This window comes from Prionailurus bengalensis, chromosome B4, assembly GCF_016509475.1.
Source record: "Prionailurus bengalensis isolate Pbe53 chromosome B4, Fcat_Pben_1.1_paternal_pri, whole genome shotgun sequence".
Taxonomy (NCBI): domain Eukaryota; kingdom Metazoa; phylum Chordata; class Mammalia; order Carnivora; family Felidae; genus Prionailurus; species Prionailurus bengalensis.
In genome coordinates this window covers 25,572,950-25,600,311 of record NC_057358.1, presented here as the reverse complement: position 1 = coordinate 25,600,311, position 27,362 = coordinate 25,572,950, and the positions used below count along the sequence as shown (strand labels likewise).

The window sequence follows — 27,362 nt, the reverse complement described above, 5'->3', positions numbered from 1 at the left end:
GGCAGGAAACATTTTTTGAAAATGCTGGGTATCCAGCTTGCAGTAAAATAATGAACTAGAAGATATCTTGCCAGATATTTTGGTCCATTTTTCCCTCTTCCTTCCCCCCATTCAGGTAAGTTAATGACTGCACTTTCTAGGAAAAATTGCCTTTTATTTTGTAAGAAAGGATTTCCACATTTTTTTCGCATAAGATGTTTTGTAGGTCATTTAGGCTTATTAACTTCTGAATGATAGGATTTGGCACCATTTTGAAATAAAGGACTTCTTTGTCTGGATTAAGAGCACTGACAGAAATGCTGCAGAAATAAGCCATTGTCAATTATAGCTAAGAGCAAAACAAATGGGAAGAAAGCATAAGCCAAGCCTCCAGACAAGTTATGGCAACCTCAGGGTCCCTGCCACGGCTGTCTGTCAGGCATCATGAAACCCAAGTGCACTCTGTATGAGTCCATGTGGAATGGATGTGGTGAAATGTCAACTGTTCAAAACAGATGTTATCCATTTTTTATATTTTTAACAGCATGTGTATGAGAACACATTTTCAGATCTATCTGCTAAGAAAATGAGATGTGAAAATTAGTTCTAGTGAATGTATTGCATCTTTTCTTATAAAGGAATATTTAAATCTACCTATCAGTGAGTGAGCCTGGCAGCAAAGTACCAGAATCAGAGACTTTGGTAATGAACTGTGGGATTGTTGAGACAAAGATTCATCATGTAATTTTGCATTGTAGTGGCATTATAGTTGCTGTTAGATGCACAGAACAAATGGAATGTGAGATCTTTGTAATAAGGAGGGTTGACACTTTCACTGGTAGACCAGTGTCTCAATTAGAAGGCATAAAATTTTCCTTTGTTTTGAGAAGGTCAACATAAAATAGTTTTTGATAGCTTGTGAGTGATAAGGAAAATGTGCCAAGTGAAAAAGATATGTTTTGCAAGCTTAATAACTATTTGCCCATTCTTTCTATGTTTGGAAAATCAGAATGTGAAATATGAATCTGCTTTATGCTCCTATACAAAACTTGAAAGAATAAGACAGAAAATAAGCATCTTCTGTTAGAAAACTACCCAATGTTCTTCAGTCTACCAAGAACTGAAGAACAGAAGGCTGACTGAAAGTGAACTAATCACAAAAAACTCATTGCATATTTTTCTAAGTAACTTTATTTAACAGTGCACCACTTTACGGTGAGTTTTTTGTGTTAGGCTTAAGGAAAGTTTGTTGTTGTTTTTTTCCAGTTAAGATTGCTAAAAAGAATAGAGATCCTAATGACCTCTGTCTACAGTGATGTTTATTTGGTAAATTTCATGAGCTGCAAGTATGGTTGCAGACAATTAAGTACTTTGTGAAAAGTGTGAGAGATTTGTAAATGGAAGTGAAAAGCTGTTCCTTTCAAGCTGAATGATCAAACACATTTTTGGAGAAAAACAGTGGTTGAACAGGTGTTCAGTATTACGAACTTGTAATGTAAAGAACGCAACAGCTGAGTCTGGCAAGAGTCCATACATTAAATTCTTTGTTCTTAAGAGGCAAAACTCTGTTGCAGAAAGTCAAGTCAAATTTGTGCTCCATGAACAATAAGGTATTGAAAACTACAGAAACTCAAATAAAAAATATATCATTACATTGCTTCTAATCTCTTTCATGTCTTTTCCCAGCATAAAGAATCATTTTCTTTCTTAAAATATCATTGCATTTTTCTGTTGTTCTTTTTTTTTATTGTTGCAAGATAGTACTTGATTTTCTTAATTCTGTTTCTTTTCATTGATTTTAGAAAGTTTTAGTAAGAAAAAATAAAAGCTTAAATATGTTTGTATTTTTATAAGGCAATTTATATTAAAATTTTATATTATAACTACCACTTAGGAATTAGATAGGAAACAGGTAGTCTCGTTTTAGAATAAATACTCTGAATGTGTAGTAAGCCAATTATAGAACTAGGAAGAAAACTCAATTTGTCTTCCAAATCAGTAATACATCCATGAGATCATTTGGCCTTGTAACTTTTTAAACTTCATTTTGCCACTTGTTTAGAAAATACCATATGGTTCTGAATTTTGATCTTGGAGAAAATAATCTCTAGTGATTTTGAAACAGTGGCCTAAGGATCTCCTCTAAACAGAGAAGCTAATCAGAGACATTTCAGAATGTTTCCTCAAAAGAGAAGAGAAAAAGTTCCTTTCTGTGAGGTTGGAATACATGCTTTGGCAATTTTAGCCAGGAATGTTGAGCACTGAGTGTGGACAAGGCCAATTTCTTGACTCCAGGTGTGACAGAACACAGCTGATCAAACAGGACAGGAATTTGACATCACTCTCTGTTTAACTTCAGCCGTCCAATGACCCATGCCCAATCAGGAAGCCAAAGAGAACCTGGAGAAGGCATGTGTAGGGGTATAGTTACATACTAAGAATACTGCCATAAACATGGTTGATGAGCTTTGATTTGGTCATGTTTGGGCCCTAGAATGTATAGTTGTCTAACAATATGCCAAAGAGGCTATGCAGTTTTTTAAAAAATCTAAAATCTCTTTTAAAATGTAATCTGTGTTTGTGTTCTGCCTCCCTATTTGGGGTCTGCTGTCATTTTTAAGTCACCAAATAGTTCAAAGTATACTCATCTGGCCCTCAGTTCCTAAAATCCTAAAAGACTAAAGTGAAATGTATTACAAGTATTTTTTTCTGCACGTCAGACTTTCAAGTGGGGACATGAAGCACAAAAACTGTAGTGAGGGTATTAAACAGCTTATCTTCAGACTATAGCCAGAAGGACCACCATGTAAGGTCAAATCCGTTGCTTTCACCTGGATTCCTCTCTGGCTCTGCTATTGTTCTCCTGTTCCATATGCCCTGCTTCTCAGACCCTACTCTGAAAACTGCTGCAACGCAGGTTGCTAGTCTAGGAAAGGGTAGAATTAACAGAGGTGTAATACACAAAAAGGAAAGTTACAACCAAAGGTGTAGCCTATTCTAAACCGATATGTACAAAATCATGCCAACAACTAGCTATTTATGAAACCACTTAACTATCTTATTTTGGAAGTAGAGTTATTAATTACCAGTTACTTTATTAAATTAATAACCTCATCCATTAAATTGATCTTATCATTATGTCCACCTCAGCCAAGAACTCCCAGGATCACACACTGTACTTTGTTGCCATCAGAAACGGTACCATCTCAGGACACCTGAGTGGCTCAGTCAGTTAAGCATCCAACTTGACTCTTCATTTCGGCTCAGGTCATAATCTCATGGTTCATGAGTCCGAGACCTGCATCAGGCTCTGCACTGACAGTAGCGTGGAACATGCTTGGCATTCTGTCTCCCTCTCTCTCTGCCCCTCAACTGCTTGTTCTCTATATCTCTCTCAAAATAAATTAAATAAATAAATAAACTTAAAAAAAAGAGAAACTGTGCCATCTCAAAATTCACTGATGCAGACATCTAACTGGGACCCATATTTCTAGTCACAAGGTCACACCCCTCTCTAAGGCCCAAAGCTTCATACAAGAAGTAGCCATAGAGAACAGTTAGGAGTAATGTTTTCCTGCATCCTTTCATGAATCGGAAGCCCTTCTGTACCCTTGTTTTTAAGAAGTGAAATAGATTTGGGTCCTGTGCCTGGATTACTTTTATTATACTGCCTCTAGACCTTAATTCAGCATGCACATAACTTTAGCTTCATTGTCCTTTGGATTCTTTTCTTCTAGGATTTTTATAGTTCAGGTCTTACATTTAGGTCCTTAATCCATTCTGAGTTAATTTAAAAGATTTTTAATATTTATTTATTTTTGAGAGAGAGAAAGAGAGAGTACAAGTGGAAGAGGGGCAGAGAGAGAGAGGGAGACACAGAATCTGAAGCTGGCTCCAGGCTCTGAGCTGTCAGCATAGAGCCCAATGCAAGGCTCCAATCCACGAACCACAAGATCATGACCTGAGCCAAAGTCAGATGCTTAACTGACTGAGCTACCCAGGCACCCCTCTGAGTTAATTTTTTTTAATGTATTAAAAAGTAAGGGTCCACTTCATTCTTCTGCATGTGTATATCCAGTTTTCACAATACTATTTGTTGAAAAACTGTCCTTTCCCCATTGAATGGTCTTGGAAGCCTTGTCAAAAATCATTTGACAAAATACCCAAGGGTTTATATCTGGATCTCTATCCTATTCCATTGGTCTACATGTCTGTTTATATGTCAGTACCATGCTCTTTTAATTACCATAATTTTGTAGTAAATTTGAAATCAAGAAGTCTGAGGAATCCAACTTTGTTTTTCTTTTTCTGGATCATTTTGGTGATTTAGGATCCCTTGAGATTCCATATGAATTTTAGGATGAATTTATTTATTTCTGCAAAAATTGTTGATATTTTGATAGGGATTACATTGAATCTATAGATCACTATGGGTAGTATTGACATCTTAACAATATTAAATCTTCCAATCTATGAACAGGATATTTTTCCATTCATTTGTGTCTAATTTATTTAGCAGTGTTTTGCTAGTTTTCAGCATACAAGTCTTTGGCCAAATTAATTCGTAAGTATTTTATTCTTTTAGGTGCTATTGTAATTGGCACTGTTTTCTTAATTTCCATCTCATATTGTTTATTATTAGTGTTTTAAAACTCAACTGATTTTTGCATGCTGATTTTGTAACCTATAATGTTGTTGAATTCAGGTATTAGTTCCACCAGTTTACTGTAGAATTTCAGGCTTTCTACATATAAGATCATATCATTTGTGAACAGAGATAATATTTTTTATTCCTTTCCAATTTGGATTTTAAAATGTCTTTTCCTTGCCTAATTGGACTTAAGAATTCCAACTGGCTAGGACTTCCAGTACTATATCAAATAGAAGTGGTGAAAGCAGGCATAGTTGTATTGTTCCTGATCTTGGAGGGAAAATTTTCAGTCTTTCATCATTGGTTATGATGTGAGCTATGGGTTCTTCCTGTGTGACTTTCGTTATGTTGAAAAAGTTTCCTTCTCTTCCTGGTTTGTTGGAGTGTGTGTGTGTGTGTGTGTGTGTGTGTGTGTGTGTGTGTGTTAATCATGTAAGGGTGTTCAATTTTGTTCAACGGTTTTCATGCATCAATTGACGTACTCTTATGGGTGTTTACCTTCCTTCTCTTAATGTAGTATATTCTACTTACTGATTTTCGTATGTTGAACCATCCATACATTCTAGGAATAAATCCCACTTGTCATGGTGTATAATCCTGTTGAATTTGGTTTGCTAGTATTTTGTTGAGAATTTTTGCATCAATATTCACAAGCAGTATTGGTCTACAGTTTTCTTTTTGTGTAGTGTCTGTCTAGCTTTGGTATTAGAATCATGTTGCCCTCATTCACTGAGTTTGAGAATGTTTCTCTTCAATTCTTTGGAAGAGTTTGAGGGGGATTATCATCAATTCCTCTTTAAATGGTGGAATTCACCAGTAACACCATCTATTCCTGGACTTTTATTTATTGGAAGCTTTTTTTATTACTATTTCAATTTCCTGACTAGTTACAGGTCTGTTCAGATTTTCTATTTCTTCATGATCCAGTCTTATTAGGTAAGTTTCAGAAACATATCCATGTCATCTAGGTTATTCAATTTATTGGCATACAACTGTGCATTACATTCTCTTATAATCTTTTTTATTTCTATAGAATTGGTTGTTATGTCCCTTCTTTATTTCTGATCTACATTACTTGAATCTTATCTCTCTTTTTCTTTGTCAATCCAGCTAAATATTGGTCAGTTTTATTGATCTTTTTTTTCTCTGTAGGAAACATATGTGGTTTCTTCTTTAACTCATTGGTTATTTACAAGTGTGTGGCTTAATTTCCACATATTTGTGAATTTTCCAGTTTTCCTTCTGTTGTTGTTTTCTGTTTGCATTCAGTCATTGTGTTTGGAGAAGATACTTTGTATTATTTCAGTCTTCAAAAAACTGAGATCGGTTTTGTGGCCTAAAATATAGTCTATCCTGGACAATGTTCCGTGTGCACTTCTGCTGTTGTTGGGTGGAACATTTTGAGAAGACTTCTGTATATCCATGTATTTACTCAAATTTGGGATGTTTTTAGCCATTATTTCTTGAAATAATCTCTCTGCCCCTTTATTTTTTCTTCTGGGACTCCCATAATGGCTATATTGATCTGTTAGTGATATCCTTTACATCTCTTGGGCTCTCTCTTTTTGCTGTTTGGACTCAATAATTTCAAATGTCTTCAAGTTCACTGATTCTTTATTCTGCCTGTTTGAGTCTGTTATTTTATCCTAGTGAAATTTTTAATTCAGCTGTTGTTTTTTTCAGCTCCATTTCTATCTCTTTGTTGATATTCTCTTTTTGTTCCTATATCCTTTTCCTTATTTTCTTTTGTTCTTTATGTTTTCCTTTAGCATTTGAGCATACTTAAGACAATTGTTTTAAAATCTTTACCTGGAAATTCTGATACATTTGTTTCTTCAGGGATGGCTTCTGAGGATTTATTTTGTTCTTTTGAATGAGCTGTGTTGCCTTGTTTCTTGGTATGTTTTGTGATCTTTTGTTGAAAAGTGAGCATTTGAAAAAACAGCTACCTCTCCTAGTTTTTCCAGATTGGTTTGGAAGACCTTCGTAGTTAACAAGATCTTGTCATTCCTATTGGAATCAGCCCAAGGTGAAGGTATAAGGTCTTCTCAGGTCTTTTCTGAGCATGTGTCCTACATGGGCCTGTGTGTATGCTTTTTTAAAACTTCCCCTGTGTTCATGGCTGCTTTTAAATGCCCTCATTTCCCAAAGAGAGTCACTCCAGCCTTTCTTTGGGGGCATAGATGTTTTATTATATTCCTCTGCCTGTAATCTTGCCCCCAAGTATCTGTGAGTCTGTAGTACCCCTGTAGTTTTTACACATCACAATGCCTTCCACAGCTTTCACCAACTGAGATCCAGACTCTGCCACAATTTCCTGTCTGAGCTCTGAGTCAGGTGAGACAGAAACCAGTCTCTTTAGGTAGCCCATGGACAGGCCAGAGTGTTGCAAATAATTTCCATTCTGCTTCTTCTGGCCACAGGAAGGAACTGCGAATTGGTCTGCTTCCTCCTGACCACATTGTGCCATTGCCAGGACTGGGTGGAACAAGAGAAAGTAAAAATGCCAGGAAATTTCTTTAAGTTTTTATTTTGACTTTTTCTTGCTTCTTTGCTATAGATCTCTGAATTGGTTTCCAGAGCTCCTATAAAGTTATATTAGTTAGTCTGTAGTTGTTTATTTAATGTTTCCATGGGGGAGCAAGTGTCTGGAACTTCTGAGTCCACCATCTTGGTAGTATCTCCAAGCTTTCTGAGAAGAAGTCAGCTGTTACTATAAATGAGGTTTCCTTTTATGTGACGAGTCATGTACAGCTTTCACATACAATTTTCAACTTTCAAGTTTCTCTCTTTGTCTTTCACCATTTGACTATAATGTGTCTAGGTGTTTATATCTGAGTTTATCCTCCTTGGAATTCATCAAGATACATGAATACATAAGTTAAAGTTTTTCATAAAATTCAAGAAGCATTTGCCATTATTTCTTTCAATATTCTTTCGCCCTCTCCCTCCTCTTTTTCCAAAACTCCCACATATGTAGGATGGTATGCTTGATGGTGTTTTATAGGTGTCTGAGGATGTGTTCATTTTTCTTCATTCATTTTCTTTTAGTTCCCCGGGCTGGGTAATCTGACTGGCCTATCAGCAAGTTCACTAAATCTCTCTTCTGTCTGCTCAAATCTGCTGTTAGTCCCATGAAGTGAATTTTCTACTTCATTTATTGTACTTTTCAGCTCCAGAATTTTTAATGATTCTTTTTTTACACTTAATTTCAATCTCTGTATTAATAGTCTCTACTTTCTGAGATATTGTTCCCAATCTTTAATTGTTTAGGCATGGTTTCCTTTAGTTCCTGGAACACAGTTTTAACAGCTGATTTAAAGCCTTTATCTGTTAAGTCCAACATGGTACAGGCTTCCTTAGGGTCCAGTTTTATTGACTGCTTTTTTCCCTTGGTCATATTTCTTGGTTACATTTTGTGGTATACATTCCTCTTTCTTTGTCTCATAACTTTTTGTTGGAAAGAAACTTAGTATTTTAAATAATATAATGTAGAAACTCTGGAAATTAGATTTTCCTCTCCTCAGGGATTGTACTTTTGCTGTCTGTTGCTGTTTTGCTATTATTTGTTAGGGACTTTCTTGAACTAATTCTATGACGTCTGTATTCTTTGTCCGCGTGGCCACTGAGATTTCTGCTCAGTTGACTCATTTCAGCTAATGAGTTGACAGATCTCCTTGAATTCCATGCACTAGTAGACTTCTCACCCTTTGATGAGGTATTCTGTATGTGTTTTATGGGGCACACATTGAACACTCCAGCAGGGTTTACAACTCTATCTTACCCTTCTTTTCTGCTCATGTAGAGCCTCAAGATCAGCCAGAGGTGAGCATTTAGGGCTATCTCAGGTCTCTTCTGACTATGCACATAGCCCTGCACTTACCTGTGGCATTTTAGATCCCAACAAATATGTTGTATTTTTTTCAAGGTCCTCTATGGACATCACTTTTTGAGATTTTCCTTTTAATTATGTTTTGGCCAGCCTCTGGTTTGTCCCAAGTGATATTACCATCTCAAACAGCTTTTATGTTAAAACAGTTGCCACTAATGTTTTTTATGACATGCCCTGAGAATAGAATTTTCCTCAGTGGGTGATACGTGAGGTAAAGACAAGCCTTTGGACCTTTGCATAGAAGCTACCATTTATGTCAAATCCCAACCATTCCATTGGAGTGGAGCTTTTAGGGGAGCTCCACACCCACCTTCCCTCCCTAGGCTGCTAGGCTGTGGGTTTTCCCAGATACTATGGTTTCAAGTCTACTACAGAGCTGAGAAGAGGGAGCTGAGAATGGGGAAAGCTAAAATGCCACAAAACTCACTGTTCTTACTGAGATTCAGCTTTTTTTTTTCTTGAATAAACATGCTGTGTTTAAATTTTCATTAAATTCTAGAGTTCTGAAAAAATCAATTTTGCCAATTTTTGCTAGTGTTCTCATTCCTATGATAGAGGATTCCAGAAGGGCTCCCCCTCCTCTATTCTTAAACTAAACATGGGCATTGGAGTTCATCACCAATGCTATGATTTCTGTAAGTAACAGCAACACGACTTAAATTGTTCACATCAATCATTCTCTATTCTAGATACACATTACCTTCAGAGCTTTAAAAAAAAAACGTTCTCATGCAAGAGCCCTACCCCCAATATTTATATTGAGATTGAAGTTTAGTCATTCATATTTTTTTAAGTTTACTTATGTATTTTGAGAGAGAGAGTGAGTGAATGCAAGTGGGGGAGGGGCAGAGAGAGAGGAAGAGGGAGAGAATCACAAGCAGACTCTGCTCTGTCAGCGCAGAGCCTGATGTGGAGCTTGAACTCATGAATCACAAGACCATGACCTAAGGTGAAACCAAGGGTTGGATGCTCAACCGACTGTGCCACCCAGGTGCCCCAGCATTCCTGTTTCTTAAAAAAATCACTCCAGGTGATTATAACGTGAAACCAAATTATTTATTTTGAATCCCACAATATAAAATAGTATCTTAACATTTCTGAGGCTTCTCATTTGCCAAGTGAATGAATGTATGAATGAAAGTAGTTTTAATGATATAAATAAACATAGATGTATTACCTAATTACAATCAAGGATGTATTTTTGCCAACTCATTCTTGATGGGTTTTAAAATAGGATTGTGGGGCGCCTGGGTGGCTCAGTCGGTTGAGCTTCCGACTTCGGCCCAGGTCACGATTTCACCGTCTGTGAGTTCGAGCCCCACGTCGGGCTCTGTGCTGACAGCTCAGAGCCTGGAGCCTGCTTCGGATTCTGTGTCTCCCTCTCTCTCTAACCCTCCCCCACTCATGCTCTGTCTTGTCTCTCTCTGTCTCAAAAATAAAATAAAACATTAAAAAAAATTTTTTAAATAGGATTGAATACATAGTAAAATGTTGCTACATGAGTTACATATTTTGAATATATTCATAAGGATGATTGATAGGTGGAATCAGATTTCAAGGGGTTATTCCTTAAGTTGATATTTTGTTGTGCAAATTATTGATAACAAATACATTCTCAAAATATTAGAAAATAAAAACACTAATAACAGCTATTATCATATGCCAGGCACCTTGTTATATGCTTTATGTGTATCCTTCTAACAACCCTTAAGAGATAAATACTATTATTAGCTGCATTTCACAGGTGATGAAATTGAAGCTTAGCAAAGTTATGTAGCTTGCTCAAAGCCACATATCTAATAGTGATGAAACGGGATGTGCCCCAAGGCCTTCTCACTATTTGACTTCAACTCTTAAACCAGTGGTTGTCAAACTTTGCTATATATTGAGATCACCTAGAGATATGTATGGATGAACCCTACCACCAAATCTTTTGATTGAATTGGTATGGGATCTACCCTGGGCTTAGGGAAAGTTAAAAATTCCCCCAGAAATTCTAATGTGCAACACAGTTTGGGAACTACTGCCTCAAGAACTATATTTTCTGCCTCCCTGAGGAATTTTTTTAACCTAATAATGGTGAGATAAATTACTTACCTCAGAATATCCAGATGTTTCTCAAAGCTTCACATAGAAATGCACTTTTACAAAGTGAAATTTACATCTAAAACTTATCTCTTTTATATGAAAACTGTTCAATCCCTTTTATGCAATAAAAGGAAGCTGGAAATCCTGTAAATGCAGGATGTGAGAGTACTGGCTGTACAATAATTCACTTGTAAAAGATATAGGGATTTTGGCTGACTTCAAAGCTTAATGTAAACAAATAGGGCAACGTAACCGCTGAAATAGTGCATGCGTTTGGCCACGCTAGCAGAAGTTCCTTGTCTACATCGTGGAAGATAAGAATTCCGATGCACTCTGTTCTGGTCAGACCACATCTGGAGTTGTGTTAAACTCTGGGTGGGTTTTAAGAGGAACTTTGAGGGGCACCTGGGGGCTCAGTTGGTTAAGTATCTGACTTCGGCTCAGGTCACGATCTCACGGTTCATGAGTTTGAGCCCTGCGTCTGGCTCTTTGCTAACAGCTCAGAGCCTGGAACCTGCTTCGGATTCTGTTTCCCTCTCTCTCTGCCCCTCCCCTGTCTGTCTCTCTCTCTCTCTCTCTCTCTCTCTCTCAAAAGTAAATAAACATTAAACAAAATTTTTTTAAAGAGAAACTCTGATAAAAGAGAGAGGAGACCTATGAAAATAATTTGACGTGACAAAGTTACACATCACAGAAGATGAGGGAGACAAGTATCTGGCTTTAACTATTAGAACATTCATGCAAATGAGGATTAGTTGCAGTTAGTGTGTTATAAGTCAGGTTCATTATGAGTTAAATAGACTCTTATCTGTCAAACTGAGACATTAACCACATATTTACAGCAAAATGTGATGTTGTAGACCCAACAAGTAAACTTTTAGAAAACAGTCTCTCCATAAATGGGGAGACTCTTGGCATTTTTAGAGTATAGTGTTTCATAGAGTTAATTTTTTTTTTCTGTTAAGATTATGGTTTCAAGTTGTTGTTCTTAGCCTTATGCATACAACTCAGTGTTCAGAAGCATCTGACTGGATCTTAACCAGAAATTGCTGTACTCATTTTAATCTGTGTCATTCAGTACAAGTGGAGAAAAGTTCTATATATATTTAATGTTAAAAATTAAATATATGTGTATGCACACATAGATTTATATAATAGCTATTTTATGATAATATGACTTACATTTGTTTAGTTCTTTGTACAAGTTGTAAGCATTTTTCAAAGACATCATCGGTTAAGAATGTCATTTAATTAACTCTATAAGCCTCTGGATACACAATGGTTTCTCACAGTTTAGACCTCCTCATTAATAGAACACTGTATCTAAAGCAGAATCAACACAGGACATAGTAAAATGGCAAAATCACAGTTCTCTGTGGTATTTAAGAAAATTATCTTAAATTAGGCTAGGAAAGTAGAAAAAATCAGAACCATTGAATTTATTCTCTTTATTTTTCTTGTGATTTAATTTGATAAAGCTACCTACAAAGTACAATGAATTTTCTGCTATCTGAATCTACACTGTGAGGACGGAATCATTTATTTTACCTGAAATTAATTTACTTTTCCTTCAGTTCAGAATGAAAAAGTACTAACTGATATCCTAACTTTGAGTTTTGAAGAACTACATTTGAAAGTGTAAAGCAGTTCTAAATCAGTAAATTTTTTTTAAGCCATAGGACTTAACTTCTAGAAACAGAACAAGGATCTTATTGTGATAGAGCCACACAAACAGTCTGTTCTCCTTATGTGTGTGTGTGTGTGTGTGTATGTTGTATTTAGAATTTTAAAAGCATTTGATATATTGGATATACTTTTAGGACAAGATTTGCCTGTTCAGTTTTGGTTTCTCTGACATGCTGTTCGAATGTGAATGTAGCATTTTTGGAATTTTTTATATGCAATGTGCTATTTTTAAATCTTTTTCAAATACTGTATTATGCATTGTATGGTGTCTGTATGGCACAAAACAGTGTTTTTATAGCCCTCCTGGTTACAAATTTTTGTTCTTAAGTCATGTTACGCTTGCCTTGTATGTGCTTTAAAGTTGCATTATGTATATCTCACCTCATCAGAAAACTGCCAGTTCTTTTTGCTGGAGGCAAGAGAAGGAATTTCATACCCATTAATTTAATTGCTCTTTGCCAAAACATCCAATTTTCTGTTTTATTCATTAATCTGTAAATAATGTCTTAATATTTTCCTATTAGTTGAATTTCAACCAGTAGTATTTTGTTACTTTATATTTTTCATCCTATTTTGTGTATTTGACTTGATTTGGGTTCATTGAATTTGACACCTTTTCCTACTTATTCAACCATTCAAACTTTAATAGCAGTATGAAGGTGTTTCATATTCTCTTTCAGTTACTGTTTTTATTTGTCTTAGGAACTGTCATTGGCAAAGTAGCTTCATCTCTTTGGAATTGTTAACCCTCTAAATTGTGAAGATTCTTCTGACTGTTTATAAACTAGGTATAACCCGGTAAATATTAATTGTTGGGACTTGCAGGTCTAAAACACAGTGTATAGTGAAAAGACATGAAATGAGAAATCAGGAAACATACAGTTGATTTTTCGTTTTGTCACTGACTATTCATGAACCTTGAGCCTTCCTGTCTGTAAAATGAGGACATCATGCCTCCCACAGGCAGAGCTGTGAGGATCAGAGGAGACATGCATGAGGAAGTCCTTTGTAAACTGCAAAAAGTTAGACTTTGTTATTGCTATGGCTAATATTATTCTAATTGAGGGTTTTTGCATTAGAGATGAAAATTTGAATTGTGCATAACCAATATCACACCAGTGGCAAAATTGGCAAAGACTAGTTTTTAAGATATGTGAGAAGGTGGAAAATGTGTTGAATTTGCCCAGTCGTTTAGCATTAGTGAAAGACAGTATTGGCAGAATAATTACTTTTTCCATCCTTAAATATACTGTCTCCCTTTCCATAGAAACTATGTGAGGCAAGATGTCATATGTTTAGAATCTTTAAACCTAAAAAGGAAAACAGAGAGAGAGAGAGATCAAGAGGGGGGGTGGGTCCTTACCTTCCAAACAAACAAACTTTGGCAGGACCTGTAGGCTTGAGTCTTAACATTTCACTGTCCCACAGATTGTAAACATTATAAGACCTTGGTGAGCCATGCCCATGATCTCATTGAGACTTTGGCTCCCTCTATCTCATACCATGCACCTTAGGAAGTTCTTGGAACAGAAGCAGATGTGATCACTTTTGTTATTTCTGCCAGTATGGCCCCAGTGCTGTGGCTGATAAAGCAGTGAGACAACCAGAAGTCACTAGATGATGAGGTCGAAGTGGTCTTATCCATTTATATTCCATTTTATGTAGTTACATTATTAATGCATAATGAATGCTTTTTGCTTTTTAGTGATTGTAAGTATCTTAAAGTCATAGTCCCCTTATTATTTTTATTTTTTCACAATTCCACAAAGATTTATTGGAAGTCTACTGTGTGACAGACACCAGACCATATCCCAAGTGAGAGTCAGAGAATAAGACCAGGCAGCTCACAAATTAATGGGGAAAGGACCCATAAGAAACAACTGCAATAGAATGAAAAAAATGGCTATAGATACCTTTGGTTTTAAATAGCCAAAGCAGAATTTAGGCCTGGTTGATTCAGCAGTTTGACAATGTCATCAAGGACCCCAGGCTATTTTCCTCTGTCTGCTCTGCCTTTCTCAGTGTGACGTGTGATTATTCCTTATTATACATAGAAGAACTTCCAGAAGATTCCTAGGAGACCTCATCTCAGAACGCACTGGCTATAATTGGGCCATATCTAGCCTACTCCTAAACAAATAATGGCAGAGGCAACGAGACTTCCATGATAGGCTTAGGCCAATCAAGAGTTACATCTGGGGTATAGATGCATTTTCTCCAGGTGCTTCTGTGTGAGAGTTAGATACCCAAATAAAATCAAGGCTTGGGAAATACGGGAGAATGAGGGAATGGATTTTGGATAAAATCATCTATAGGAATGTAGAGGGGAGGAAACGAATTTACTGAGAAGGGGAGTTGGGGGAGGGAGTGAATTTTATGGAGGAAATGTTATTTAAGCTGCTATTAAAAGGAGTCAGTTTTGAGGGCTGAGTAGGAGTTTCTAGTTTAGAAGGGCATCCAGGTAAAGAAAATAACATAGTCAAAGATGTAAAAGAACATGGCACCAGTATTCCTAGAGGCTGCAATATAGTTTATGCAAAAGGGTATACTGGGAAATAAGACCAGCGGGTGAGGTTTAGAGAGATAGGGAAAATACTTGAATGTTATGCTAATGATTTAAACCTCATCCTGAAGGAAATGAAACCAATGGGGCATTTTAAGAAATCTGTCATCCTTTTGTCTATGTCTTCTTAGTCTTTTGGAGATCTGACAGTCAATGTCAAGTGGATTCCTCAGAAGGGCCTGTATTAACACATTCCCTGGAGTCTTCCACGTTTATAGCAGTTTTATATTTTTTTAAATGTTTATTTATTTTTGAGAGAGAGAGCACAAGTGGAGGAGGGGTAGAGAGAGAAGGAGACACAGAATCTGAGGCAGGCTCCAGGCTCTGAGCTGCCAGCACAGTGCCCGATGCGGGACTCGATTCCATGAGCCACAGGATCATGACCTGAGCTGAAGTCGGACGCTTAACCAACTCAGCCACCCAGGTGCCCCAATAACAGTTTTATACTTGAAGGTCATTCTGGCCAGATATTAGGACATTGATTCACATTTTCTCTTGAGTAGTTTACATATGTTATTCCTTTCCCTCTGCATAAAAACATTCCTATTAAAAGGCTAAGGATATCTTATTCTTTCCCTTAGAAGTGACTTGGTCTTTTGCCTAGATGACCAAATAATTTTTTTTTATTAAAGTCCAGCAGTTGTACTAGAATATTTCTCTATGTTAGCATATTCTGGGCCAATTTTCCCAGGTACATAGGGTGACTCTCAGGTTTTATTTATTTCAGGAGAGAGTTTTCTTGAATCCTGGTTTTCAAAATTTGCTCCATTGTATTGCTTTGTTCCCTTCTTAGGGACTCACTATGCATATGTTATTTTCTCTGCCTAGTCTTTTCAATTTTTTGTTAGCTTTTTCCCTATCATTTTTTTAAGTTTATTCATTTATTTTGAGAGAGGCAGAGACAGTGTGAGTGGGGGAGGGGCAGAGAGAGAAGGAGAGGGAGAGAATCTCAAGTAGGTCTCACACTGGCAGCACAGAGCCCAAAGCAGGGCTCAAACTCACGAACCTGTGGGATCATGACCTGAGCTGAAACCAAGAGTTGGATGCTTAACCGACTGAGCCACCCAGGTGCCCCCCTCCCCCAACCTCTGTCACCTTGGACTCTCCACATATTCTATTTATTTAAAAGCATTACCCATTATATTTATTCATTTTTATGTTCCTTCTGGTTTACTCTTCATTTTCAAAATGAATTCTGCTTTCATGTCTAATTCTTTGTAGATGGGTTTCACCTGCCCTTAACAACTGTTTTTTTTTTTTACTAATCACCCAATTTATAAGCTTTGATAATTCTAATTAACATTTTCCTTTCATTGCTTCTGTAATGTTCTTTCAGCTCATTCCTTTTCTTCTAGTAATTCTATATGGAAATTGACCATAGTCTTTTTGTTTTGCTCATTTTTAAGTGCAGTGAGTTTTCGTGGTGTTTTGAGAGGGAGATATGGACCAGGGTGGCACTTCTAATTTCATGGTCCTCAAGATCTCATTTCTGTTACTTTCCCAGTGATGGAGAGCAGACTCAGACTGCTTTGTTCCCCTCCTCTCTTTTTACCTGGACTCTGTCATTCCTTCATCCCTCTGTCCCTGCCGTGCTCTATTTGTACGCAGCTCCCACTAGTTTCTCCTCAGTGCAGGCTTCAACCTAGAAGGAACCTTCAGTTTGTAGTATAACGAGTTCAAAGGATTCAGACCACAGAATGCTCCAGCACCATCAGACCTGGGAACATTTTGGTCTTATTCATTAATCAGTGTGGGCTCCCTGGTTCTAGGGCCTTTACAAGTCCCTCTTTCTGCAGATTTCTGGTTTCTTAGAACATGTGGGCTTTGTAATTTCAGCAGTTTGCCCCGATCTGCTTATATTTGGGGGTCTGTGACGATATCTTTTCATCTAGCATTTCTGTGCTTTTTGTTTTGCTGCCACTAGTGTCTCTGTTTTCTGAGAGAGACTCAAAAACTATGCCACCATCATCTTCCCAGAATTCCTTCAGACTTTCTTGAGAAAGAAAAATCGTTCTGTAGTTTCATAATTGACTAATATATTAGCTCATTGACACACATAACATCACTTAAAAAAGTGGAGTTTGGGGACTGCACTTTGGAAGTTCCCTGCAATTCTGAGAGCCATTGTTTTTGCCTTTGAGTTTACTCATGCATCCAGACCAAGTACGTGATTAAGATTATGAATTTATTTCATTTGGACCAATGACTGCAGTATTGTAGAGTGGCTTCGGGGCCAGGCAGACATGGATTCAGATCGCACTCTGCCGTGTATCCTTCTTGTACTTTGCACATACTAATTTATTTCTCTAAGGTTTTCCTCACCTACAACATGGAAATAGCACTACAGCAACTACCACTACTAAGTGCTTCAAATGGCAACGTGGATTAATTTATGTGGGATATTTGACCAAAGGTTAATAAATTAGCTTTTACAGTCTTTTGATTTGATTGTGCCTTAGTGCACATAAGTGTAATGAGGTGACAGTGTAGAATTCAGTTGAAAGTATAATCATTTGTTTTATATAACAAGCTTTATCGTAGAATTTTGGGAAAATGGCAAATATTTTGTAAGCAATTTTATTAACGCATCAGAATGTGAAAGTGTGTCCTGTATTTACATGTGGTATTGAGAACAAGGCCACTAATATTGTTTGCACGGTCCCCATAGCAGGCAGGAGAGGCAGCGTGTTGTGGAAAAGATACTTTCCACTTACACTTGGGAAGAACCTGAGGGGGTCCTGCCTTCACCATTCCCTAGAAGTTTAGTTTGGTTCATTATGTCCTCAGAAAAAGCTTCCTTTTGTAGCTATGAGTTTGCAGGTTCATTCAATGGGGTTTCTAGAAACTTGCCAGAAACTTTCACAAAAACTCGGCATACAACAATAAACAAAGGCAAATAAATTTAAGTCACTCCTGCAGAGAGTAGTAAATGCTATAACATGGAAGAACCAGGTGTTATAGTAAGAGAAACTTAATCCAGACTCACAGTTCAGGAAAGCCTCCCTAAAGAGAACATTACCTTAGTTGGTAGCCAAGGCTATGTGGAAAGTCCCAAGCTAGTGGGGAAATAGACAAAAAAGCCATGGGCAAAGATACAGAGACATGCAAGTGGCACGTTTGAGGACATGAACTTGAAAGACTGATGTTCCTAATATTGGCTGAAGTTCAGACTCACAAGAGAGATTAAAAAAAAAAAATTCGTAGGCCCCATCCCAGACTTAATGAGCCACATTCTCAGAGAGTGAGTGTCAGAATTCTGATTATTAACTCCTGGGCCAGGGGATGTGGGTGGGGGGTTGGGGTGGGACTGGCTTAGGGCTCATGTGTAGGGGGTTGGAAGAGAGGATCAAGGCAGAGAGGTGAGGCAGGAAAGCCAGGGGCACACACACCATGAAAAGCTTGTAAACCACATGTGGAGTTTGTTTTTTATCCTAAGGGCAAGAAGAATTGCCTAAGGGCAATGAAAGAATTGGGGAGATAGGGGAATGAGATGTTCAGATTTATGATTATAAAGTTCATTAAGATTACTAGAACACAGCCCCTTGAGGGACACAGTCTAGTTTATGGTGTTCAACATCTTTGAAACCTCAGTCTTTAAAATCTAAAATGGAAATAATATCTGTTCCGTGTGGTTATTGTGTGGTTTAACTGAGATAATGTATGCAAAGTGCCTGATACATGATTGGCACTTAGAAGGTATTAATTTCTCTTTGGAAACTCCTTCTTGACTTTATCTCCCCAACTCCATAGAACCCCGCACCCCCGCACCCCAGCCACACACACACAACTCCAGTACAGCTCTTTCTGCCCATGGTTCCTGTCCCCATGCTTTAATAAAATCACCTTCTGCACCAAGAAAAAAAAAAGGTATTAAGTTCTTGAGAAAGCCCCAGAGCCAAATAATTGGACATCACACAGCCACCACCATACATTAGGGAGGTGAGGATTTCTGGGCAACCATCCGTTTTCAGGTTCCTCTGACAAATTCTTTTCCCACCCACACTTGCAGCACTGACACAGAGAACCCACTTCTCCCTCACTCACCATCTCTCACATGCATTATTTCAGTTACAGTCTCCATACTGACAACTTCCAAGTCTATGACACAAGCGTGGTTTTCTTTCCTGAGCTCCAAAGGCATATATGCAACTGGCTTCTGGATGTCTCCGCTTAAATGTCTTGTAGGCATTTCATTCAAATTAGGCCTCCTAATATCAAATACCATCCTTTCTCACCGTAAGAACACAAAACAACACCCTGCCTCTCCAACATGAGAACCATGGGGTCAAACCAGAAACATGGGCATCACCATCAGATCACTGGTCCTCATCGTCTCCAGTTGGTGCTCACCAACCCACACCCCTTTCTCCAGGTCCAGACCATAACCTACATCCAAACTGCCACCACCTCTTGAGTGACCTTAATAAAATAGCCTCTGAGTCCCCAGCACATTCTTTGCCTCAACCTCAACTCTGCAATCCTGAGAGAGCTATTGTGATACAAAATTGATAAAATGCCCTTCCCCACTCTTCCCCCCCCCAAGACACACACTTAAACCTTTTCAGTGGCTTTCTCATGCCCTTAAAATGATCTCTATACTCTCTGCCAAGGCTAACAGTAAAGAGCCTTCAAGATCTCAGGAAGTATCATTTTCTCCCATTCTCCCTTTCATACTTATGCTCTAGCTACACTACACTGAAGAAGAAAAAAAAAAAAAGGTGCCTCCTCTCTCATTCTCAGGTCTGTTTCATGATTATTCCTCCATCCTGAGTCCCCTCCATCCTGGATAACTCCTTATCTTTTAGACTTTAGTTTACCAACATTCTCTTGGGGCAGGGTACGTCCTTGAATGCCTCCCTTGTTGCGTGTCATTGTAGTATCTTTACCTCTTTCCTCTTAGTGCTGTTCATTACACTTATCTCCTAATGCCACTCTTCCCCACTGGATGGCAAGCAACATGATGGCAAAAGAGCATGCACAGTCAATCTACATTCTTCACAAAGTCTGTTTGGGAATTTTCACCCTCTTGCTAAAATTTTTGTAATCCTGAAATCAATACTCACAGCACTTCCATGGTCATTCTTGGACGTGCATGGCGAGGTGAAAATTTTAAGTTGCCCAAAATGCACGTTCTCAGCTGAGGTTGAACAAGATGGCTCTCTGCCTTTTTGTTGTTAGCTCCCATACTGTTAACAAGCATCAATTTTATTGTCTACTTAGTAGTGCCATATTTTTCACATCGTTGTGGGTTTTGTTGGTGATTTCACTATTTAACATGGCCCCTGTGTGTGACACCCAGTGCTCTCTAGTGTTCCTAAACCCAAGAAGGCTGTGCCTTTCAGAGAAAATTCATGTGTTAGATAAGCTTCCTTCAGGCATGACTTATAGTGTGGTGGTGTCCATGAGTTCAGCCATGGACTCACCATGAGTTCAGGTGTCCATGAGTTGATGAATTAGCAATATATGAAATAAGATAGCCTAAGTGGAAAAACCCATAAAACAAGGTTATCTATTGATCAGTGATGTATTGATCTGTTGACCTAACACTGCATTCCCCCTAGAAACAATGGTTCAGTATTTACTAACATCACAATTTTTGTGATGACTTCATAAAGCATAACTACTGCAAATAAGAATAAGCTGTATTTTACTAACTTCTGTATTCCCAGTAGTTAGCATGGTAACTCTCACATAATAGTTATTCAATAAATATTTGTTGAAGTTGAATCGTGTGGTTATGTACATATGCAAACATACATAGAAATTATGTATAATAAATGAATTGAATTTTTTATGCCAAAGGTGTACTTAATAGCCTTATCCTTACTTTCTGCTTTTTTTTAAAAAATGATAATCAAAAGATTATTTTTGATAACATCTTTTGTTTTTAATTGTTCTCTAGGATGCTGGAGAAATGGTCCGTTCCTTTGTTGGTGGTTTGGAACTTGTCGTCAATTTACTGAAATCAGATAGTAAAGAAGTTTTGGCAAGTGTATGTGCTGCTATTACAAATATAGCAAAAGATCAAGAAAATTTGGCTGTTATTACAGATCGTGGAGTTGTCCCTTTATTGTCCAAACTAGCAAATACAGTAAGTAACACATCCTTTTATTTTAAATGTATATGGTCTTAAGATATCATGGAGTAGTGGTAAAAACCATAAACTTAGAGTCCGGAGACCTGGATTCAAGCTTAATATCCATCACCTATGAGGTATGAGATTTTGGTCAACTAATTTAATGTCTCCGAGACTGATCAATATGAAAGTGTGTTCTAACTGTACAATTTAATATGCAAGATCCTTGTAAAATATAGGCTGTTTTTTATTTGTCACTGGCAAGTAAAGTAGTGCCAAATATAAGTGTTATTATAGAAGTGTTAACTATCATTTTCCATCACCACCATCATTATCATTCATTATCCTTAAGATGATTGTTCATGCCAACATTACAAGTTAAATGCTCTTCCCCAGGCTTAGCAAGCTTGGATTGATGGCATTCTTGAACTAGAAGACTTTGGCAACCACTGTATTATTTATTCAGAGCTGTGCCAGATAGAATAAGCAGCCTTGAGAGATAATGACTTCACCACGATCAGAGGTATTTGAGCATAGCTTGGGCTACCTCTTGGCAGGAAAGTCGTAGAGCAGAAATTCAATCACTGGAAGGATGCTTGGTTTAGAAGACTTTTTAGTCTAATTCTGAGTTCCTAAGAATAACTGCCAGATTCAGTTAAGGACACCAAGTTGTTGCCTCAATCAAGAGAATAGTACAATTATTAAGCAGAAAACTGTATCCTATTTGGTTATATTATACCTATTGCAGTTAATTACATACAAAAAAAAGGATATAGTGTATAAAGGATATAGAAAGGAAAATGGCGGACTCAAACATATCATTGTTTGCTGCACTGTCTTTTCCCTCTAGGAAACCAAGGTATATTACTGATGTAGAAGTACTCCTAGGGTGAAAGTATAGGGTGAATCTACCTATGCCAGTCAAATGAAATGCTCCCTTAAGAATGTCCAGTATTCTTTAACTACTTTTCTTTTTTTATTAAAGCACTTGCTCAAAAGGAAATCAAACCTTGAGCAAATAACAAATGCCAGGCACTTGATTGCTTTTGAGTGTATCAACTATGTTCAGTAGTCAATTTAAAAAAGTTAAACATTTTTTAAAGTCATAAGAAAATTCAGGATTGAACGTTGGTCCATTGGGGCCACCAAAATACTAATTTCTTTCAAGACACCACCTGAATAGCCACTTAGCCCTTCTCCCTTGACTCACTGGCATTTTATTGGATAATAAACAGGTAGCACACAAACATGACCTCACGGGTTCTTTGCAATGCGTGTACCACAATTCATTTCCTTTGTGCAGAATAATGATAAACTGAGGCGTCATCTAGCAGAAGCTATTTCACATTGCTGTATGTGGGGCAGAAATAGAGTGGCCTTTGGCGAGTACAAAGCAGTGGCTCCATTAGTGCATTACCTGAAATCAGATGACCCCAATGTGCATCGAGCAACAGCTCAAGCCTTGTACCAACTCTCAGAAGATGCCGACAACTGTGTCACCATCCACGAGAATGGCGCAGTAAAGGTACAGTTGATTGACTTTGTGGTTTAGTCCAATGCAGGTGTACAAAGGCTGGAAAGAAACTTATGTAACAATAGGGTTTAATTGATGGGGGATATTTGGACACACAAAACTGCCCATGTGTTGGATCATGGCTGCAGCTGAACCATGTGTTAGTATGGTTTATGCTGCAGGAAAGTTAGAGATCGAATTTTTCTAAATCAAAGATTATAAAACATCTCAGTTTAGTAATTGCTCTATAATTTGAATTTGATTAAGGAAATGTATAGCACATTAATAATTAGTGGCACTCATAATTCCACTTAATATATTATTTACTTAGCACTTAAATAAATACTGGCATGAACTCAATAGCAAAGGAGCTGACTGAAACAACTAGACTATAGTTTGACGGTCTTAACTGTGACAGCAAAGGACCATTTCAAAGACAGATTTTTTTAAAAAAAAATCTGTGCATCAAATTTTCTTTGCCTATAATCAATCAATACACAGGTAGGAGAGCTTCTGCACATAGACTTTATATATCTATGCATTCTGTTATTGAACAGGACTCACACAACCTAACATGCCATCAGTAGAGTCTTTAAAAACAATGAAACTATAAAAATTAAGTACCCTGGTACATATGCTTAGACAATTGCCAGTTCGTTTAAGAAGAGAATTTCTAGGCTACTCAAAGTCTTAAAATTCAATAAGGTTTACAGTTTAATTGACATAAATGCCAGCTGCACATGCAATTCTGAGTTATTTCCTCTTAACGCAAGTCAAGAGATAATCCAAAATCACTTAGGAATTGTATTCTGCTATGTCAAGTAATGAAACTGTGTTCACCAACCCACACAGCTTACATGTATTAGAAAAAGAAGGCAATAAAAATAATTAGGGGGAAGGGACAGGAAAGAGAGAAGCAAAGAAAGAAAATAGGGTTTGTTCTGCTCTAAAACCCTTTCCTGTGTCATCTTAAGGTATCTTGAGGGCCTGTCCATCTCACCTATTTGCATTCCTAACTACCAGCTATTTCTACTGGAGAAAAGAACGGGACGTTGTTTTTTTGTAAGTTACTTGTCACCATATAGCGGCAGGCCAAATCATGAGCTCTCCCTCTTGGGACCGTGGGGGCAGCATATGGACCTGTGTCTCCCTTCTCTGGTTTTCTTTAAGGAGGAAAAAAATGTGGGTGTGGCGAGTGGGTGTTGGTAGAATAAATGGGGTTTGGTGCTTGTCTATGGGTAATAAAGGAAAGGGTTGAGTCAAAAATGACTCCAGGTTTTAGGCTAGGTGAAGAGGAAGATTCTATTAGCCAAGATCATGTAAGAAAATATTTGGCACATTTAGGTGGTTACAGTACCTGAGGTGAATATGTCACAGTGTGTAACTGCTCACATTTCTGACTCCAAATGCATATACACTTTATCCACTATTTTGGCAAATCCCTGGTTGTTTTCATTCATAACTGCTGTACCTTTCTAGTCAAAAGCATATAGTGTTATTTCCCAGTCCTACATACATTCCTGCCGTAGCTGCCCATGAGTGATGCTGACAGGCTCTTTGACAATTACCAGAGTCATCCTGTCACCCAGTTCATAAGTTATTTATCCTAGAGTTAGTTCCTTCATCATACAATTTCCTTAACAGCAGCAGCTGATGTTATACAAGCTATGTGTCTCATGCCAACTGATGTTTATTCCATAATAACAGTTAACAGACTTGAGGGTCTGGAATAGATTGGTATCAGCTTCTAGTGTGTTCAATTTAAACGGTCAGTTTGAATTTCAGGTCTAGAGCAGCGCTGTTCAGTGGAAATGTAATGCAAGCCACATATGTAATACTAAATTTTCTAGGAGCTAGAATTTCAGAAAAGATAAAAAGAAACAAATGAAATTACTTTTAGTAATATATTTTATTTAACCCAATATATCCAAAATATTCTTCAACATTTAATCAATATTATTTTTTTCTTGTATTTGTGTTTTATACTTATGATACATCTCAAGGGGGACTGGCCACATTTCAAGGTCTCACTAGTGACTAGTGGCTTTCTTATTGGACAGTGCAAGTCTAGAGGCAGGAGAGAAGGGAAGATCGGGATTATCAGTAAGAGGTAATTAAGTCGCAAGTGAGGGTGAATAAGTTGTTTTTGGCAGAGAGTTTAGAGAAGCTGGGGAAATGTCTACATTTGCATTCACAGAGCATGTAGGTAGGAAGAAGAGCTGTTAAGATAACTTCAAGAAGTTAACAGGTCGTCTAGGAGTTCTAGAAGCCAGAGGAAGAGGGAGTTTCCAAAGGGTTTGTGTTTAAATACTGTTAAGCGGTCAACAAGGACTTCCTGACTCAATTATGTTGAAAAATAATCCTGGAGTTAGAGCCTTTCCAGGTAAGACTCTTCTATACACCCTGAGAAATCTCCTGTTCTGGTAAATGCAGCATGAGCGGAATAATATAATATAATTATAATTATAATATATTATAATATAATATATTATATATTATAATATAATAATAATATAATCCTTATCCTCTTTATGATTTTACACAAACCTTCTCAAAAGCATCAGCCCACGGTCTTGCATCGTTACAAAGCCTTGTGAACGTGGATGCAGATCTGTTGGCAATTCTGCTGAAAGTGTGAGAAGTCTAAGGGATGTACCAAGGTTATTTGCTAATTATAACAAAACCATAACACAGGAAAGTCATACAAAGAGGGAAAGAAGTTGCAGGAAAAACTTCTGAGCAAGATGAGCAAAACTTCACTGAGCAAGATGAGCAGAAAAAGTGATCAGATAGAAAGATGATGAGCACCTATAAAAGGCATTAAGCTCCCTTCCCCATTATAATGTTGGATTTGTTTTGCAAATATCTATACCAGGCAGGTGAAAGCTACATTATGACCTGTAACTTTCTGGAAGGCAGGAAATTGAAGAGATTGCAAAAAATACAACCAGAAGTGGGTCCAACAGAGAGAGGGAGGAGCAGTTCAAGTTGGGTGGAAGGAAAAGGTTGTCTTGGCAGCCTCCTAGACTCAGCACATGAAGTGGCACTGCAGAGAGTGTGGAAGATGAACCTTGAAGCCTGGCACAGGAAAAGAAAAATATCACTAACACTTTTGAGTCAGGTAAAGGGACTTCAGAGGCTAAGATCACCCAGTAATTCTCACAGTAATGCAGTCCACATACTTAATGTTTGATTGAACTGTAATATTTTCTGTTAATTAAAACTCTTTATGCAACTTTGTGGTCTTGTGTACTTTCCTCACACTCCAGATACTCCCTGGAGTGCTGGGGATAGTCTGTTGGTGATATGCTATTAAATTACTTAGTTAGCACTAGTACGTATGAGTGACTATGTGATGATAACAAATATGGAGTTATATATAGACTTGCTTCTGATTGGCTTTTTCCTGTTATTTGCATTTATCCTTTAAAGTGACAAAGAAATGTAAAAATTACTTAAGGATTCCAGCAAGTTAGATTTTTAACAACTCTAATATTTTATATATATATATACACACACACACACACACATATGTATATATATATACATATATATATCTACACACATATGTATATACATATATACATATATATCTCAAATGTTTTCCCTATTTCATTTCTATTTAACTTAAAACATGTGATAGCTTTATAAATGACACATACATGCACATGTTTAGAAGGTCAATTTGAAAAATTTTAATGTATATATGAATACCCAGAAGCCATTATTAGATCAAGATAATGACTTCCCCCCAAAGTTGATGTTGATGAAGTTCTATTTATCTTTTTCTTTTTTTAATGGGCTTATGTCCAAGAAATATTTGCCTAATACACAATCACAAGGATTTTCCATGTTTTAGTATGGAAGTTTTATAACTTTTTGGTTCTGCATTTAAGTCTGTGAATGATTTTGCATCAATTTTTGTTTATGATCCTAGGGGGCATCTGAGCATCATTTGTTGAAATATACCCTTTCCCCACTGAATCTATTTTGTAATTTGGGGAAAAAATTTAGTTGACTATATCTGCTTTGTTCCATTATTCTGTTTGTCTGTGTTTACACCAATACCACATTGTCTTAATTACTATATTGTTATAGTAAGCCTTAAAGTTAGGTAGTATACATTTTCCTACCTTTTTCTTTTTTTAATTATTTTGGCTATTCTAGTTTTGTACATTGCCGTAAGAATTTTTAAACCAGTTTGTTAATTTCTACAGGAAATGCTTTCTGAGATTTTGAGATGGCATTGAATTAAGGGAAAATTGACATCGTAACATTATTGTCGTCTGACTCATAAAGAAGAAATATCTCTCCGTTATTTTTGTGTTATTTATTTCTCAGCAATATTATGTAATTTTCATCACATAGGGTTTTTACATCTTTTGTCAGGTTTACCCCTATGTAAATGTTTTTGATGCTACTCTAAGTGGAATTTTTAAAATTTCAATTTCTAATTGTTCATTGTCATTATGTAGAAGTTTAATTGATTTTGTGTATTAATCTTATATCTCACGACCTTGCTAAATTCACTTATTTGATCTAGTAGGCTTGTGGAGATTCTGCATAAATTTTCTAGGTAGATTTTCTACACAGACCAGGGATTGGCAAACATTTTCTCTAAAGGGCCAAATAGTAAATATTTTAGGCTTTATGGGCCACATAAAGTCTCTGTTGCAGATTCTTCTTTTATTGTTGTTATTATTTACAACTATACAAAAATGTAAAAACCATTCTTCATTCTTTGAAGCCATACAAAAACAGATTGTCAGTTACCAGTGTCTCACATAAACAATCATGCCATCTACAAAAAAAGACTTCTTTTTCTTCTTTTCTAACCTGGATGCCCTTTATATGTTCTTGCCTGACTTCATGGGCCAGAAGTTCCTGTATAATATCGGGGGAAAAAGTGGTAAG

At 37.1% G+C, this 27,362-nt stretch overlaps 1 protein-coding gene across 3 annotated transcripts in view; it reads left to right on the top strand.

Annotated features, from left to right (window-relative positions):
• ODAD2 (outer dynein arm docking complex subunit 2) overlaps nucleotides 1–27,362 on the top strand; it is a 178,349-nt gene that overhangs the window by 108,224 nt on the left and 42,763 nt on the right. For all 3 annotated transcript variants that reach the window (XM_043564861.1, XM_043564862.1, XM_043564863.1), the window contains 2 exons: nucleotides 20,762–20,950; nucleotides 22,239–22,460. In XM_043564861.1, coding sequence (XP_043420796.1) covers nucleotides 20,762–20,950; nucleotides 22,239–22,460 — 411 coding nt within the window. The remainder of the gene's footprint in view (nucleotides 1–20,761; nucleotides 20,951–22,238; nucleotides 22,461–27,362) is intronic.